Source organism: Musca autumnalis, unplaced genomic scaffold, assembly GCF_047663935.1.
Source record: "Musca autumnalis isolate F117 unplaced genomic scaffold, ASM4766393v1 scaffold_810, whole genome shotgun sequence".
NCBI lineage: Eukaryota > Metazoa > Arthropoda > Insecta > Diptera > Muscidae > Musca > Musca autumnalis.
Genome location: NW_027412434.1, coordinates 31,300 through 44,855, shown reverse-complemented (window position 1 = coordinate 44,855; position 13,556 = coordinate 31,300). Strand labels below are relative to the sequence as shown.

General features: G+C 37.1%; 1 protein-coding gene across 1 annotated transcript; it reads right to left on the bottom strand.

Annotated features, from left to right (window-relative positions):
* Positions 1-649: 649 nt before the first annotated feature.
* Positions 650-5,746, bottom strand: LOC141388224 (2-succinylbenzoate--CoA ligase-like). Its single transcript, XM_073958243.1, has 3 exons — positions 5,437-5,746; positions 1,061-2,055; positions 650-991 (listed from the first exon to the last, which is right to left on the bottom strand). Exons 1-3 carry the CDS (start codon positions 5,675-5,677, stop codon positions 662-664), a joined length of 1,566 nt encoding a protein of 521 aa, XP_073814344.1. The 5' UTR covers positions 5,678-5,746; the 3' UTR covers positions 650-661.
* Between the last annotated feature and the right edge of the window lie 7,810 nt (positions 5,747-13,556).

Below are 13,556 nucleotides of genomic sequence, written 5' to 3'. Positions count from 1 at the left end.
TTTTAAATAAATCGCCGTCAAATCTCAATTTTTTGTTTTTTAGGTTTTTTCTAGCGTTCACCATAATTGAGCTAGAATACTATATTTTTGCACCAGATTGTATTTTTCCCAAATGTAGGTGTATAGCCCCAACCTCCCGATTTTCAACACTTTGATGATTTTAGCTACAATGTTTAAACAAACTTGCTGTAATTTGACATTCGAGATTCTCTGTGGTCAACTCAACTCAACTTTTCAATGGAAAATCGTCAACATAGGTCGATGTTTTGATACAGATCCCATATAACGGTACTTTCCGATTTTCCGAATGTTGAGGATTTTAGCTAAAATTTTCAACCGAGCTAGCAGTAATTTGAAATTTGAGGTTCTCTGTGGTCACGAAACTTCTTCACTAAAAATCGTCAAGATATGTCCATGTTTTGACATAGCCATAATATAACGGTACTTCCCGATTTTCGGTATTTTGAGGATTTTAGATAAAATTATTAATCGAACTAGCTGTAATTTGACAAGGAAACTGATTATTGCTAAGAATATTTTGTGATGGAGGGTATAAAAAATTCGGCCCGGTCGAACTTACTTTTTACTTGTTTTATTATTTATATTAATTTATTTAATTCACTTAAAAATCTAAATTAAAATATTGCCAATATTTATATAATCAACTAATAAAAACATTATATGATTTAGTTGCCGCCAATTTACGTAAAGCCAAACGATCAAGTTTACCACAATAAGTTACAGGCATAGCATCGATTATGTGCACATCTTGGATAATTGCAAATTGTGCGGGTGTAAGATGAAATTTTAAGGTATCCATGACTTTCTTTGAGATTTCAGCTTGGCTAAGTGTTACATTTGGATGTAATACTACAAACCAAGCACCAATTTGATTCGGATCATTCGGTGTTTTGTGATAACCAACTAAACGGGCAATATAGATTTCTGGTATACTATCGGGCAAAATAGCTTCCAAGGTATTTGGTACAATCTGCAAGTGTTTGTTGAGATGTTAATATTTAGCAAGTGATAACAATCAAATGAAACTATCTGCACTTACCACTTCACCATGGGATTTAATTACATCCTTATATCTAGCCAACACATGTAACTTGCCTTCCTCATCCATAAAGCCATAGTCACCGTTTACAAAGAGTCCTCTATCATTGTAGTATACCGAATTATCCATAGACTTATAACCCTTTAAGGGAAGTGGTGGCCTTAGGGCAATTTGACCAGGTTGATTGACACCCAGAGGCTGCCACTGATCATCGAGTATTTGCAGTTCATAGCCCGGCAGTAATTTGCCACCATTAATCTTCATATCACAGCAAATAACAGAAGCCATCTCGGTCATGCCATAACCATAATAATGCTTGGCATTGACAGCATGCTTTTTTGACAATTCATAGACTACCTTTGATGGTGTTTCGCCACCCAACATTATATTACGAAGCGTGCTGAAACTTTCGGTATCATTTTCGTCCAATAGCAATAGAATATCATAATAAAATGTAGGGGATGCAAATATATGGGTAAGGCCAGAGTTGCGCATCAATTCCAAACCATGTTTACCCAAAGCTATACTTGAACTAACCCGTCGCACTCCAAAAAGCACAGCTTGCAGCATAAGCTGAATTTGAGTTATCCAACGTAAGGGGCTAAATGTGAAAACCACTGAATTCTCATTTAGATGTTCCCAATTTTCAGCATTATCCCACCAGATGGTAGCGCCATGCATAACATGGGCATGGCTAAGTTGTACAACTTTTGGTGGTCCAGTTGAACCAGATGTTAAAGCCAAGAGAGCGATTTCATCTTTAGTATCATCAATTTTCACACTCTTATAGCTGGCAAAGTCAATCGGTTGTTCGGGTTGCTTTAACATATCAGATTTGACATTGGGTTGATTCTCTTCAGAATCAATCGAGATTAAATGTGGTGGTTTTTGTTGGTGTTTACGTCGTTTCAAACATTCTTCGATTTTATTACGATACTTGTCTTCATAGAAAATTGCGACAGGTTGTACCACATCAAATACAATGGCTGTAGATTCTGTAGAGAAAAACAAAAAGAAATTAATATCAATTTAAATACATGTTTTAAATGCACAAATATTTCAACGACTTTTCCACACAGAGGCGTGGATTTTTAAAGACAATTTTTTCAACGGCCATTGCAGCCCCAGTCGTGGATTTTTAAAGACAATTTTTTCAACGACCACTGCAGCAACAGGCTTGGGTTTTTAAAGACATTTTTTTCAACGATCATTGCAGCCACAGACGTGGATTTTTAAAGACAATTTTTTCAACGACTATTCCACCCACAGGCGTGGATTTTTAAAGACAATTTTTTCAACGACTTTCCACCCACAGGCGTGGATTTTTCAACATCTATTCCACCCATAGGCGTGGATTTTTAAAGACAATTTTTTCAACAACTATTCCACCCACAGGCGTGGATTTTTCAAAGACAATTTTTTCAACATCTATTTCACCCACATGCGTGGATTTTTAAAGACAATTTTTTCAACAACTATTCCACCCACAGGCGTGGATTTTTAAATAGAATTTTTTCAACAACTATTCCACCCACAGGCGTGGATTTTTAAATACAATTTTTTCAACAACTATTCCACCCACAGGCGTGGATTTTTAAAGACAATTTTTTCAACGACTATTCCACCCACAGGCGTGGATTTTTAAAGACAATTTTTTCAACGACTATTCCACCCACAGGCGTGGATTTTTAAAGACAATTTTTTCAACGACTATTCCACCCACAGGCGTGGATTTTTAAAGACAATTTTTTCAACGACTATTCCACCCACAGGCGTGGATTTTTAAAGACATTTTTTTCAACGACTATTCCACCCACAGGCGTGGATTTTTAAAGACAATTTTTCAACGACTATTCCACCCACAGGCGTGGATTTTTAAAGACAATTTTTTCAACGACTATTCCACCCACAGGCGTGGATTTTTAAAGACAATTTTTTCAACGACTATTCCACCCACAGGCGTGGATTTTTAAAGACAATTTTTTCAACGACTATTCCACCCACAGGCGTGGATTTTTAAAGACAATTTTTTCAACGACTATTCCACCCACAGGCGTGGATTTTTAAAGACAATTTTTCAACGACTATTCCACCCACAGGCGTGGATTTTTAAAGACAATTTTTTCAACGACTATTCCACCCACAGGCGTGGATTTTTAAAGACAATTTTTTCAACGACTATTCCACCCACAGGCGTGGATTTTTAAAGACAATTTTTTCAACGACTATTCCACCCACAGGCGTGGATTTTTAAAGACAATTTTTTCAACGACTATTCCACCCACAGGCGTGGATTTTTAAAGACAATTTTTTCAACGACTATTCCACCCACAGGCGTGGATTTTTAAAGACAATTTTTTCAACGACTATTCCACCCACAGGCGTGGATTTTTAAAGACAATTTTTTCAACGACTATTCCACCCACAGGCGTGGATTTTTAAAGACAATTTTTTCAACGACTATTCCACCCACAGGCGTGGATTTTTAAAGACAATTTTTTCAACGACTATTCCACCCACAGGCGTGGATTTTTAAAGACAATTTTTTCAACGACTATTCCACCCACAGGCGTGGATTTTTAAAGACAATTTTTTCAACGACTATTCCACCCACAGCCGTGGATTTTTAAAGACAATTTTTTTCAACGACTATTCCACCCACAGCCGTGGATTTTTAAAGACAATTTTTTCAACGACTATTCCACCCACAGGCGTGGATTTTTAAAGACAATTTTTTCAACGACCATTGCAGCCACTGGCGTGGAATTAAAAAAAAAAAAGAAATCAACGACTATTCCACCCACAGGCGTGGATTTTTAAAGACAATTTTTTCAACGACTATTCCACCCACAGGCGTGGATTTTTAAAGACAACTTTTTCAACGACTATTCCACCCACAGGCGTGGATTTTTAAAGACAACTTTTTCAACGATTATTCCACCCACAGTCGTGTATTTTTAAAGACAATTTTTTCAACGACTATTCCACCCACAGGCATGGATTTTTAAAGACAATTTTTTCAACGGCCATTGCAGCCACAGGCATGGATTTTTAAAGACAATTTTTCAACGTCCATTCCACCCACAGGCGTGGATTTTTAAAGACAATTTTTCAACGTCCATTCCACCCACAGGCGTGGATTTTTAAAGACAATTTTTCAACGTCCATTCCACCCACAGGCGTGGATTTTTAAAGACAATTTTTCAACGTCCATTCCACCCACAGGCGTGGATTTTTAAAGACAATTTTTCAACGTCCATTCCACCCACAGGCGTGGATTTTTAAAGACAATTTTTCAACGTCCATTCCACCCACAGGCGTGGATTTTTAAAGACAATTTTTCAACGTCCATTCCACCCACAGGCGTGGATTTTTAAAGACAATTTTTCAACGTCCATTCCACCCACAGGCGTGGATTTTTAAAGACAATTTTTCAACGTCCATTCCACCCACAGGCGTGGATTTTTAAAGACAATTTTTCAACGTCCATTCCACCCACAGGCGTGGATTTTTAAAGACAATTTTTCAACGTCCATTCCACCCACAGGCGTGGATTTTTAAAGACAATTTTTCAACGTCCATTCCACCCACAGGCGTGGATTTTTAAAGACAATTTTTCAACGTCCATTCCACCCACAGGCGTGGATTTTTAAAGACAATTTTTCAACGTCCATTCCACCCACAGGCGTGGATTTTTAAAGACAATTTTTCAACGTCCATTCCACCCACAGGCGTGGATTTTTAAAGACAATTTTTCAACGTCCATTCCACCCACAGGCGTGGATTTTTAAAGACAATTTTTCAACGTCCATTCCACCCACAGGCGTGGATTTTTAAAGACAATTTTTCAACGTCCATTCCACCCACAGGCGTGGATTTTTAAAGACAATTTTTCAACGTCCATTCCACACACACGCGCGGATTTTTAAAGACAATTTTTTCAACGACCATTGAAGCCGCAGGCGTGGATTTTTAAAGACAATTTTTTCAACGACCATTGAAGCCGCAGGCGTGGATTTTTAAAGACAATTTTTCAACGTCCATTGCAACCACAGGCGTGGATTTTTAAAGACAATTTTTCAACGACTATTCCACCCACAGTTGTCGATTTTTAAAGACAATTTTTCAACGACTATTCCACCCACAGGCGTGGATTTTTAAAGACAATTTTTTCAACGACTATTCCACCCACAGGCGTGGATTTTTAAAGACAACTTTTTCAACGTCCATTGCAACCACAGGCGTGGATTTTTAAAGACAATTTTTTCAACGACTATTCCACCCACAGGCATGGATTTTTAAAGACAATTTTTTCAACGGCCATTGCAGCCACAGGCATGGATTTTTAAAGACAAATTTTTTCAACGACTACTTACCTTCATCCAAATGGCATTCGAAGAAGAGTGGCACGGCACCACATAAAATACAACCACCCAGCAAGACCGCTATCCATTCATTGTTCTGTGAGTAAAATATGACAGGGTCACCCTTCTTTATACCCATTTGCTGTAGATTTATTGCAATTAAAATTGATTGTTCGTAAACTTCTTTGGCTGTCTTCTTAACATGTTTGTCGTAGAAATGATCAATGATTTTATTCGGATCCGTAGAACGCATGGTTTGTAAGAATTTCTCTCCCAATGACAATTTTGTTACATCTCCATGAGGATAATTTGCAGATTTCCATACTTTATTTTGCGAATCGTACACGATTTTAATATATTCTTCTGGCATCTTTTTAAAATATTTTGTTTTGTTTGCTTTTTTCTTATGGTAGTTTTCAATTCGATTTATAAATTCTATTGCGTTGTTTTTAAATCACTCGTTTAGCGTTACTAATGCCAATGTTTTCTATACTAACGACAATAGTCTAAATATTCGCCGATTTTAAACAACTTTGAAATTCGCAATTTTATTTCTTTCAATAGTGCGAGTAAGAGATAAAGATGGTATTATTCAAAAACTCGAGTGAGGTTTTCGGCAATTATCAATAAATTCAGATGACGTTTTTTTATTAATTTATATTTCGAGCTGAGCTTTTTAATAGTCGAATATTGTAAATGAAAAAGTTTGAAAACTTGAATATTAAATACTGAATAAGCCCACAAAGCGATAAGATGATAGTTGTAGTGGAAAAGAAAATATTGAAAAATGTACATGTTAGCTTTAAAGGCGAACAGCCATCTTGTAGTACATGTAGTGACTGCCTCACCCGGAGAACTTTGGTCCATACTTGATATGTGTGAAGATGATGATAAGATAATTCTAATGGTTATTGCTTGTTGGATTGAAGATGATGATGAAGAAGAATAAGTTTCCAGAATATTGCTGTGGTGCTTTCTTTCTGGAAGTACATAGAGAGAAATAAATTCAGTAGTTTTGTATTGTGGCCAATCGAGAATAGGTATGTGGTTGTAAAAAAATTTAAAAAGGGTAATGTCTGATGGGATTGTAAGAGTGTATCTTCCGTATCTACCCAGTAGTCTGCGTATATTTGTGTGCAACAAGTAGAGTAGATATATAGTAGAGTAGAGTAGATATTCGACCGTCTCTATCTATCAGCCCATTTTGACAGTAGAGATCTAACATCAGATCTACATCATCATTCATCCCTATCGTATGAGGTGAGAGAAGGGAGATTGTTCTTTGATGAGGCACCACAGGCCACATTTCAATAATCCACCGAAATGGCTGAAATTTGGTATTTAGTCTTCGTTGGGGGTAAAAAACTTTCCCTCAGACATTTGTCGGTACAGGTCCATGTCTTAATATAGCCTCCATAGAGCGGTACCTCCCGAATGTGGTTATTGTGAAAATTAGCCACATTATTTACCGAAATTGCTGAAATTTGGAATTTTGTTTTCTTCATACACGAAGGGAAATTGTTCCATTTTACTCCAATACAAATCGTGGTGGTTGGTATAGCAAGTTCGGCCCGGCCGAACTTAACGCCGTTCTTTCTTGTTTTGATTCCCCGGTAACACTGCGCAACAAATTTCGGATCATGGTCTGGAGGTGAGTAATTCCAAGTGAGGGCGGTTGTAGCAGCATAGATTTGATGCTGTACACACAGCTGCTGGCCGAAACGCTTCTGGTTGTAGTTCAATCTGGTGCAAAGGACCCACTACCGTGGGTTGTACCGTTGGGAGGTACCGCTATATGGGGACTTTATCATAAAATAAAAAAGATTGAGCTGGGAAAAGGGAGCCCTTTTGGAGTCTTGTTCTTCAGGCCTAATGCCATCAATTCCATTTAGAATCTTTCACGCCCCATACAAAAATCTTAAAATAAGAAATTGGTCTGAGAATTCTAAATGCTTTTGGAGGCGAAGGTATGGTCCGAAAAGCAACCTTCCGGACCATAACTTCGCCTCCATTTGGAATGGTTCACCAACCAGACAATATCGTTAGGGAACATGGACTTGGAGGGTACCGTAATATGAGCACTGTATCAAATCCTGACTCTTCAAAATCCTTTTGTGATTTTTCTCTTCTGGGCTAATATCGGTTCGGAACGAAGACCGTTATATGGGGATTTTATCATAGAAAAAAAATGGCCTGAGAATTCAAAAACCTTTTGAGGTTCTTCTGGCCTAATACGATCACCTCTATTTGGAATTTTTCACACGCCATACCAATTCGGTCCTGAACTTGGGGACCTTATTATAAACTTAAAAATTGGCATGAGAATTCAATTCAGGCTTTGCTCTTCTGATCTAATACCATCACCCCACCCCTTACCGAATCGGTTCGCAACCTAGACTTGGGAGGTAAGATTATATGGGGACTTTATCATAAAATAACAGATTGACCTGAGAAGTCAAAGCCTTTTTGGGGTTATGCTCTTTTGACCTAATACACCACCTCCATTTGGAATTTACCTCAATCCATACCAAACCGGTTCGAACCCCGAGAGATATGTACCTTCATATGGCGAATTTATCATAAAAAATGATCTGAGAATTCAAGCCCCTTTTGAGGCTTTGCTCTGATCCTTATACCATCCCCTCCATTTGAAATTTACCACAACCCATACCAAATCGGTTTGGAACCTGAACTTGGGAGGTAGGAGTTATATGGGGACTTTACCTAAAAACAAATTGGCCCGCAAATTCAAACCCCTTTTTTGGGTTTTGCTCTTCTAACTTATACCATCAACTCCATTTATCATTTTTTACACCCCAGACAAGAGATATCCGTCATATGGGTTTGGATTTTTCTGCAAGAGCGTTACCTACTCTCAAAGAAACCAAAGATATGAACAATTTTCAGGCAAATCGGAAAACGTGGCCAAGAGCCTCATAATAGTCAAAATCATGGTACCACAAAAGGTACCTCCTGACCTACTTTTAAAATTTTCTACGAAAATATGTTCTTCCCCTTGGGAAATGAAGATGCTAAATTAGACCCTAATCAATTGGAAAATGAAGCCAAGACCCTCGAAATAGGTTAATTCAGGGAGTACCTACATATGAGGGCTATAGCGAAACGTGGTCTTATAGTCCACAACATTTCCAAAACAAGGATGGTTTCTATTTACTAAGAACTCAAAATATCAACATTTGGCGAAATAAGTTCGAAACAAGTGAGCAAAGGCTATAGTCGGGATGGAGCCGACCATGTGATACCCTACACCACTACCCCTGTGCATAAGCTTTTCACTGCTAAACATTTTTTTTAGGGAATATAATCCGACTACCGCCAAAAATAATATGCCTCTTTCTCTCTGGGACCCCCATAAGCAACCAAAATTTCGTGACCATCCGATCAAAATTACGACCTGTAGCTTGATTGCAAAAAATGGTAAAATTCGATGCATTATCGACTATTGTGGTATCTCCCTTGTTTGACCACCTTCGCCAACCTGATTTACACCAATGTAAAGGTAATATTTTCTTCTTCCGTTTACAGGCTTTGCCGTTGGAATACCACTACTAGAAGCCGATATATTCACAAAGAATAAAACTTTGAATTTGTCTCCAAATGAGTTTTTCCACATTCCGACCCCTAAATATTATCCGACTATCACCAAAATCAATAGGCTTCTTCCTCTGTGGGGCCCCCATCTACCCCCAAAAATTTCGTCACCATCCGATCAAAATTCCAACTTGTAGCGTGATTACAAAAAATGGAAAAATTGGGTTTATTACTGATCAAAATTGCGACCTGTAGCGTAATTACAAAAAAATCGGAAAATGGGATGCATTATCGACTATTGCCATATCTCTGCTATTGGACCACCTACGACAACCTACTTTACATCGTTGTAAAGGTCATATTCTCTACTTTCCTTGCTAGGTTTTGCTTTAGATATAACTCTAAAAGAAACAGAGATATTGGCTTTGAAATAAAACGTTGACCTTTCTCCAAATAAATGTTTGCTCATTCCGACCCCTGAATATTATCCGACCATCATCAAAATCAATAGGCTTCTTTCTCTTTGGGAGCCCCATTAACTCCCAAAATTTCGTGACGATCCGATCAAAATTGCGACCTGTAGCGAGATTACAAAAAAATCGGAAACTGGGATGCATTATCGGCTATTGCCATATCTCTGCTATTTGACCACCTACAACAACCTACTTTATATCGTTGTAAAGGTGATATTTTGTAGTTTCCTTGCCTAGCTTTGCTTTTATATACCTCTTAAAGAAACAGAGATATTGGCTTTGAAATAAAATGCTGACTTTTCTCCAAATAAGTGTTTGCCCATTCCGACCCCTAAATATTATCCGACCATCACCAAAATCAATAGGCTTCTTCATCTGTGAGACCCCCATTAACCCTCAAATTTTCGTGACGATCCGATCAAAATTGCGACCTGTAGCGTGATTTCCAAAAAAATAGAAAAATGGGATGTATTACCGACTATTGCGATATCTCCGTCATTTGGTTACCTACGCCGACCTAGTTTACATCATTGTTAAGACGGGATCTTCTACTTTCATAGTCAGGCTTTGCTTTTGGAAAGTTTACAACTAAAGCTGTGGTATTCGTCAATATAATTAAAATCGCAAAAATGAAAATTGGGGTTTTATTTGCTACTATTGTGATATCTTCGTTGTTTGATCACCTAAGAGCACTTACTTTACATCATTAGAAAGGCGATATTTTCTACTTTAATTGTCAGGTTTTGCTTTTGGTATACCCCATATAGAAGCTGAGATATTCGCTATGGAAAAAAACGTTGTCTTTTTATCCACATAAGTTTTTTGTCCTTTCCGACCCCTAAATACTGTCCGACCATCACCAAAATCAATAGGCTTCTTCCCCTCCGGGACCCCCATCAACATGCAGAATTTCGTGACGATCCGGTCAAAATTGCGACCTGTAGCGTGATTACAAGGTTTAGATGGACAGACGGACAGACGGACAGACGGACGGACGGACGGACGGACTGACGGACGGACACACATAGCCAGATCGACTCAGCTCGTCGAGACATTCATTTTGGTATATATAGGTATGGGTCTACGACCATTATTTCGATGCGTTACAAACTTTTTGGCCAAAACCAACTTATAATACCCTCCCCACATAGTGGTGTAGGGTATAAAAAATATGGGTAACGTCTAAAATATATTCGAAATCGAAACCCTTCCTTATATGGGGGCTATACCAAAAAGTGGACCGACATGACCCATTTTTGTAATATTGACTCTACAGTCGAACTTAGATTATCCGTAAACCTCCATTATTATAAATGAAAGCATAGAATTTGTTGTTAATTTTAACCATGAAAATCTTTATGATCCGGGATATTAATTCATTCGAAAAAAATTGTATGTTCAAAAACAATGCACAAATGAACTATTTTAGAACAGTTTCAATCTTTTAAACATCACATTAATTGCTTGTTTCACTAAGACGATTCGAATACAAGTTCGTTCGAACTAATACCAAACTTCTGTTTTTTTACAGTGTTTTATTTAACTTGCTTTGGTCCGTTTAGTTCAAATCTGGTAACTCATTTTTAACACAGTTGCAGTTGACCAATCGAACTGAAACTTTGCACACTTTTCAGATTTAGATGACAATACATGAATATGGGCCCAATTTTTCCTACCGCCCCCATATAGCGGTACCAGCCGATTTCAGGATGTTGAGAATTAGCTGTCATTTGGCATTTCCAATGATACAGACATTTCCCCACCAAAAATTGTGAACATAGGTCCAGGTTTTGGTATAGCCCCCCTTATAGCGGTACCACCCGATTTCAAGTATTATGAGGATTTTATCTTCATTTTGAGGCCGAATTGGCTGTAACTTGGCATTTGGAGTCCCCACCAAAATTTATGGACATAAGTCCAGGTTTTGGTATAACGGTACTACACGATTTCAGGAATTTTAGTGTTTTCGGCCTAAATTGACTATAATTTTGTTCTAAGTGGTCAAAAAATGTATTTACTTAAAAGTTAAAAATAAAATATAATTTAAAAAAAATTAAGTTTTAGGTTTTGGTATAACGGTGCTACACGATTTCAGCATTTTAGTGTTTTTATCTAAATTTTCGGCCTAAATTGACTATAATTTTGTTCTCAGTGCACAGTGGATCCACACATTGGCCAAAAATAGAAAAATGAATGTCATAATTTTGGTACAACATCTGGCAACTCTGACAGCTATGACATGGACCTTTTTAAATATATATTAGTTTTTGTTTCATTCGAACGCGAACTTCTTAATAAAGCTTCAAAAGTCAGAAAATTTGAGTAATATTTTTTGTTGTGAATACAACCTAAATTTTAAGTGCAAGTAAATATATTCAAAATATCGCGAAACTAATACGTATAGCAAAATATTATAGTGGATTTTGAAGAAGGAGGTAATAGCTTCATTTTCATTAAAAAGTAGTGTTTTAGCGTGTTGTGGACTTCTAGTTAGCTGCATATTTTCTTAGTGTATTTTGTAATGCCAATTCGATCATATTTAAATTTGACCTAAGGTTTTAGCCATGATGCCCACCAGTGCCCACCTCGTGGGTTTAAGATTATTCAGTATTAAAATCAGCTGCCATCTAGTGCCAGACTATAAATGGTGGGTCGCTCACTAAAGCTGCCCTAGAATAGGGTTTCTGTGGATATATTAGCGTATAACTCTGTTATCTGACCACGTACATTAACATAATTGGCATCAGTGGCAAGATAAAGAAATCTTCTTTCAAATTTGTCTTACGTTGGCGGTACGTGCCTTCCAGGAAGACCGCTATATAATCTATATTAAAAATTTTACCAATTTTCAGACAAAAATGTTGCTTTTTTTAATCCGCTAAATTGGTTGGATTTTATGTTGTTTTGGAGATTGTTTTGTTTCCCCAAGCCTATTTTTGCTTCATAAGATAATCGGGACCTTTGTACATGTCATTTTATATTAACAGCATAAAACAATTCTTACCGTATACCCCCTCCAGAGGGGAAAGGGGGGAGAATGCTACGCTAGTGGTTTCTTAAAACACTCTTCGCAGCAGCACAAAGCTGTAACTGGCGCATTGGCTTGATATTTACACTATAAATATTTTTGGCCACTTTCTCCATACAAGTGGATCCACTGTGCAGTGGTCAAAAAAACGTATTTACTTAAAAGTTAAAAATAAAATATAATTTAAAAAAATTAAGTTTCAGTGTTTTACTTAGAAATGCACCTAAAACTAGAAAATAATTTGTCGCTTTGCCTCAATAATTATATTCTTTCTCATGATGGGATCTATCAAATAAAACTCTTGCGGCAATGGACCATTTCACCTGCTAAATTCACCCATTCATAATTTAAATGCAAGCGTTTTATTTGAGAGATTCCATCATGAGAAAGAATATATTTATTGAGGCTAAGCGACAAGTTATTTCCTAGTTTTAAGTGCATTTCTAAATAAAACACTGAAACATAATATTTTTAAATTATATTTTATTTTTGAAAGAGTTTTGTTTCATTTTTGTTTTCAAACAAATATTTACAACAACAACAGGAGTTGGTAGTAATTCGAACGAATTTGAATTCGAATCGTCTTAGAGAAACAGGTCATAAATTCATCACTGCTCTTAATTATAAATATTAGCAAGAAGGCGTGTTTTTTGACTAAAATTTGTGCGAAATAGTGTTACTCCATTATCCGAGAAAATCGATTATCTGTAATGCCTCCGGTCCCGACCATAAGTCCTTGGTCACACTAGAGTGTTTCATTGAAACAATTTCATGAAAACAAGAGTTCCTAGATCGAGTTTCACAGTAGAGTGATATCATGAAGTTGCTGTAGTGGGGAACTCGATCAATAAATACCTAAAAGTTTCAATGAAATCACTCTAGTGTAACCTTCGACTTACGGATAATTGAGGTCCGACTGTATATGTAATGCAATAATTAGTAGATACCTATCAAATTTCAAAGCTCTATCTTTAATCTTGCGAAGTGCACCGCTAAATATTGGGGACCAATTGCCTTTGGTTAAGGTTATATTTAAAGGGCTCTGATAAAGATTGGCGCCTTTTTTGATCACCTAACAG

What these genes read in the sequence shown, in the direction of transcription:
- LOC141388224 (XM_073958243.1), bottom strand. Translation starts at nt 5,677, where the DNA reads ATGCGTTCTACGGATCCGAATAAAATCATTGATCATTTCTACGACAAA. An exon ending in CGAATGCCATTTGGATGAAG is followed by an intron (nt 2,056 to 5,436) that starts GTAAGTAGTCGT and finishes TTTTCTCTACAG; the next exon opens with AATCTACAGCCATTGTATTT. An exon ending in TTAAATCCCATGGTGAAGTG is followed by an intron (nt 992 to 1,060) that starts GTAAGTGCAGAT and finishes AAACACTTGCAG; the next exon opens with ATTGTACCAAATACCTTGGA.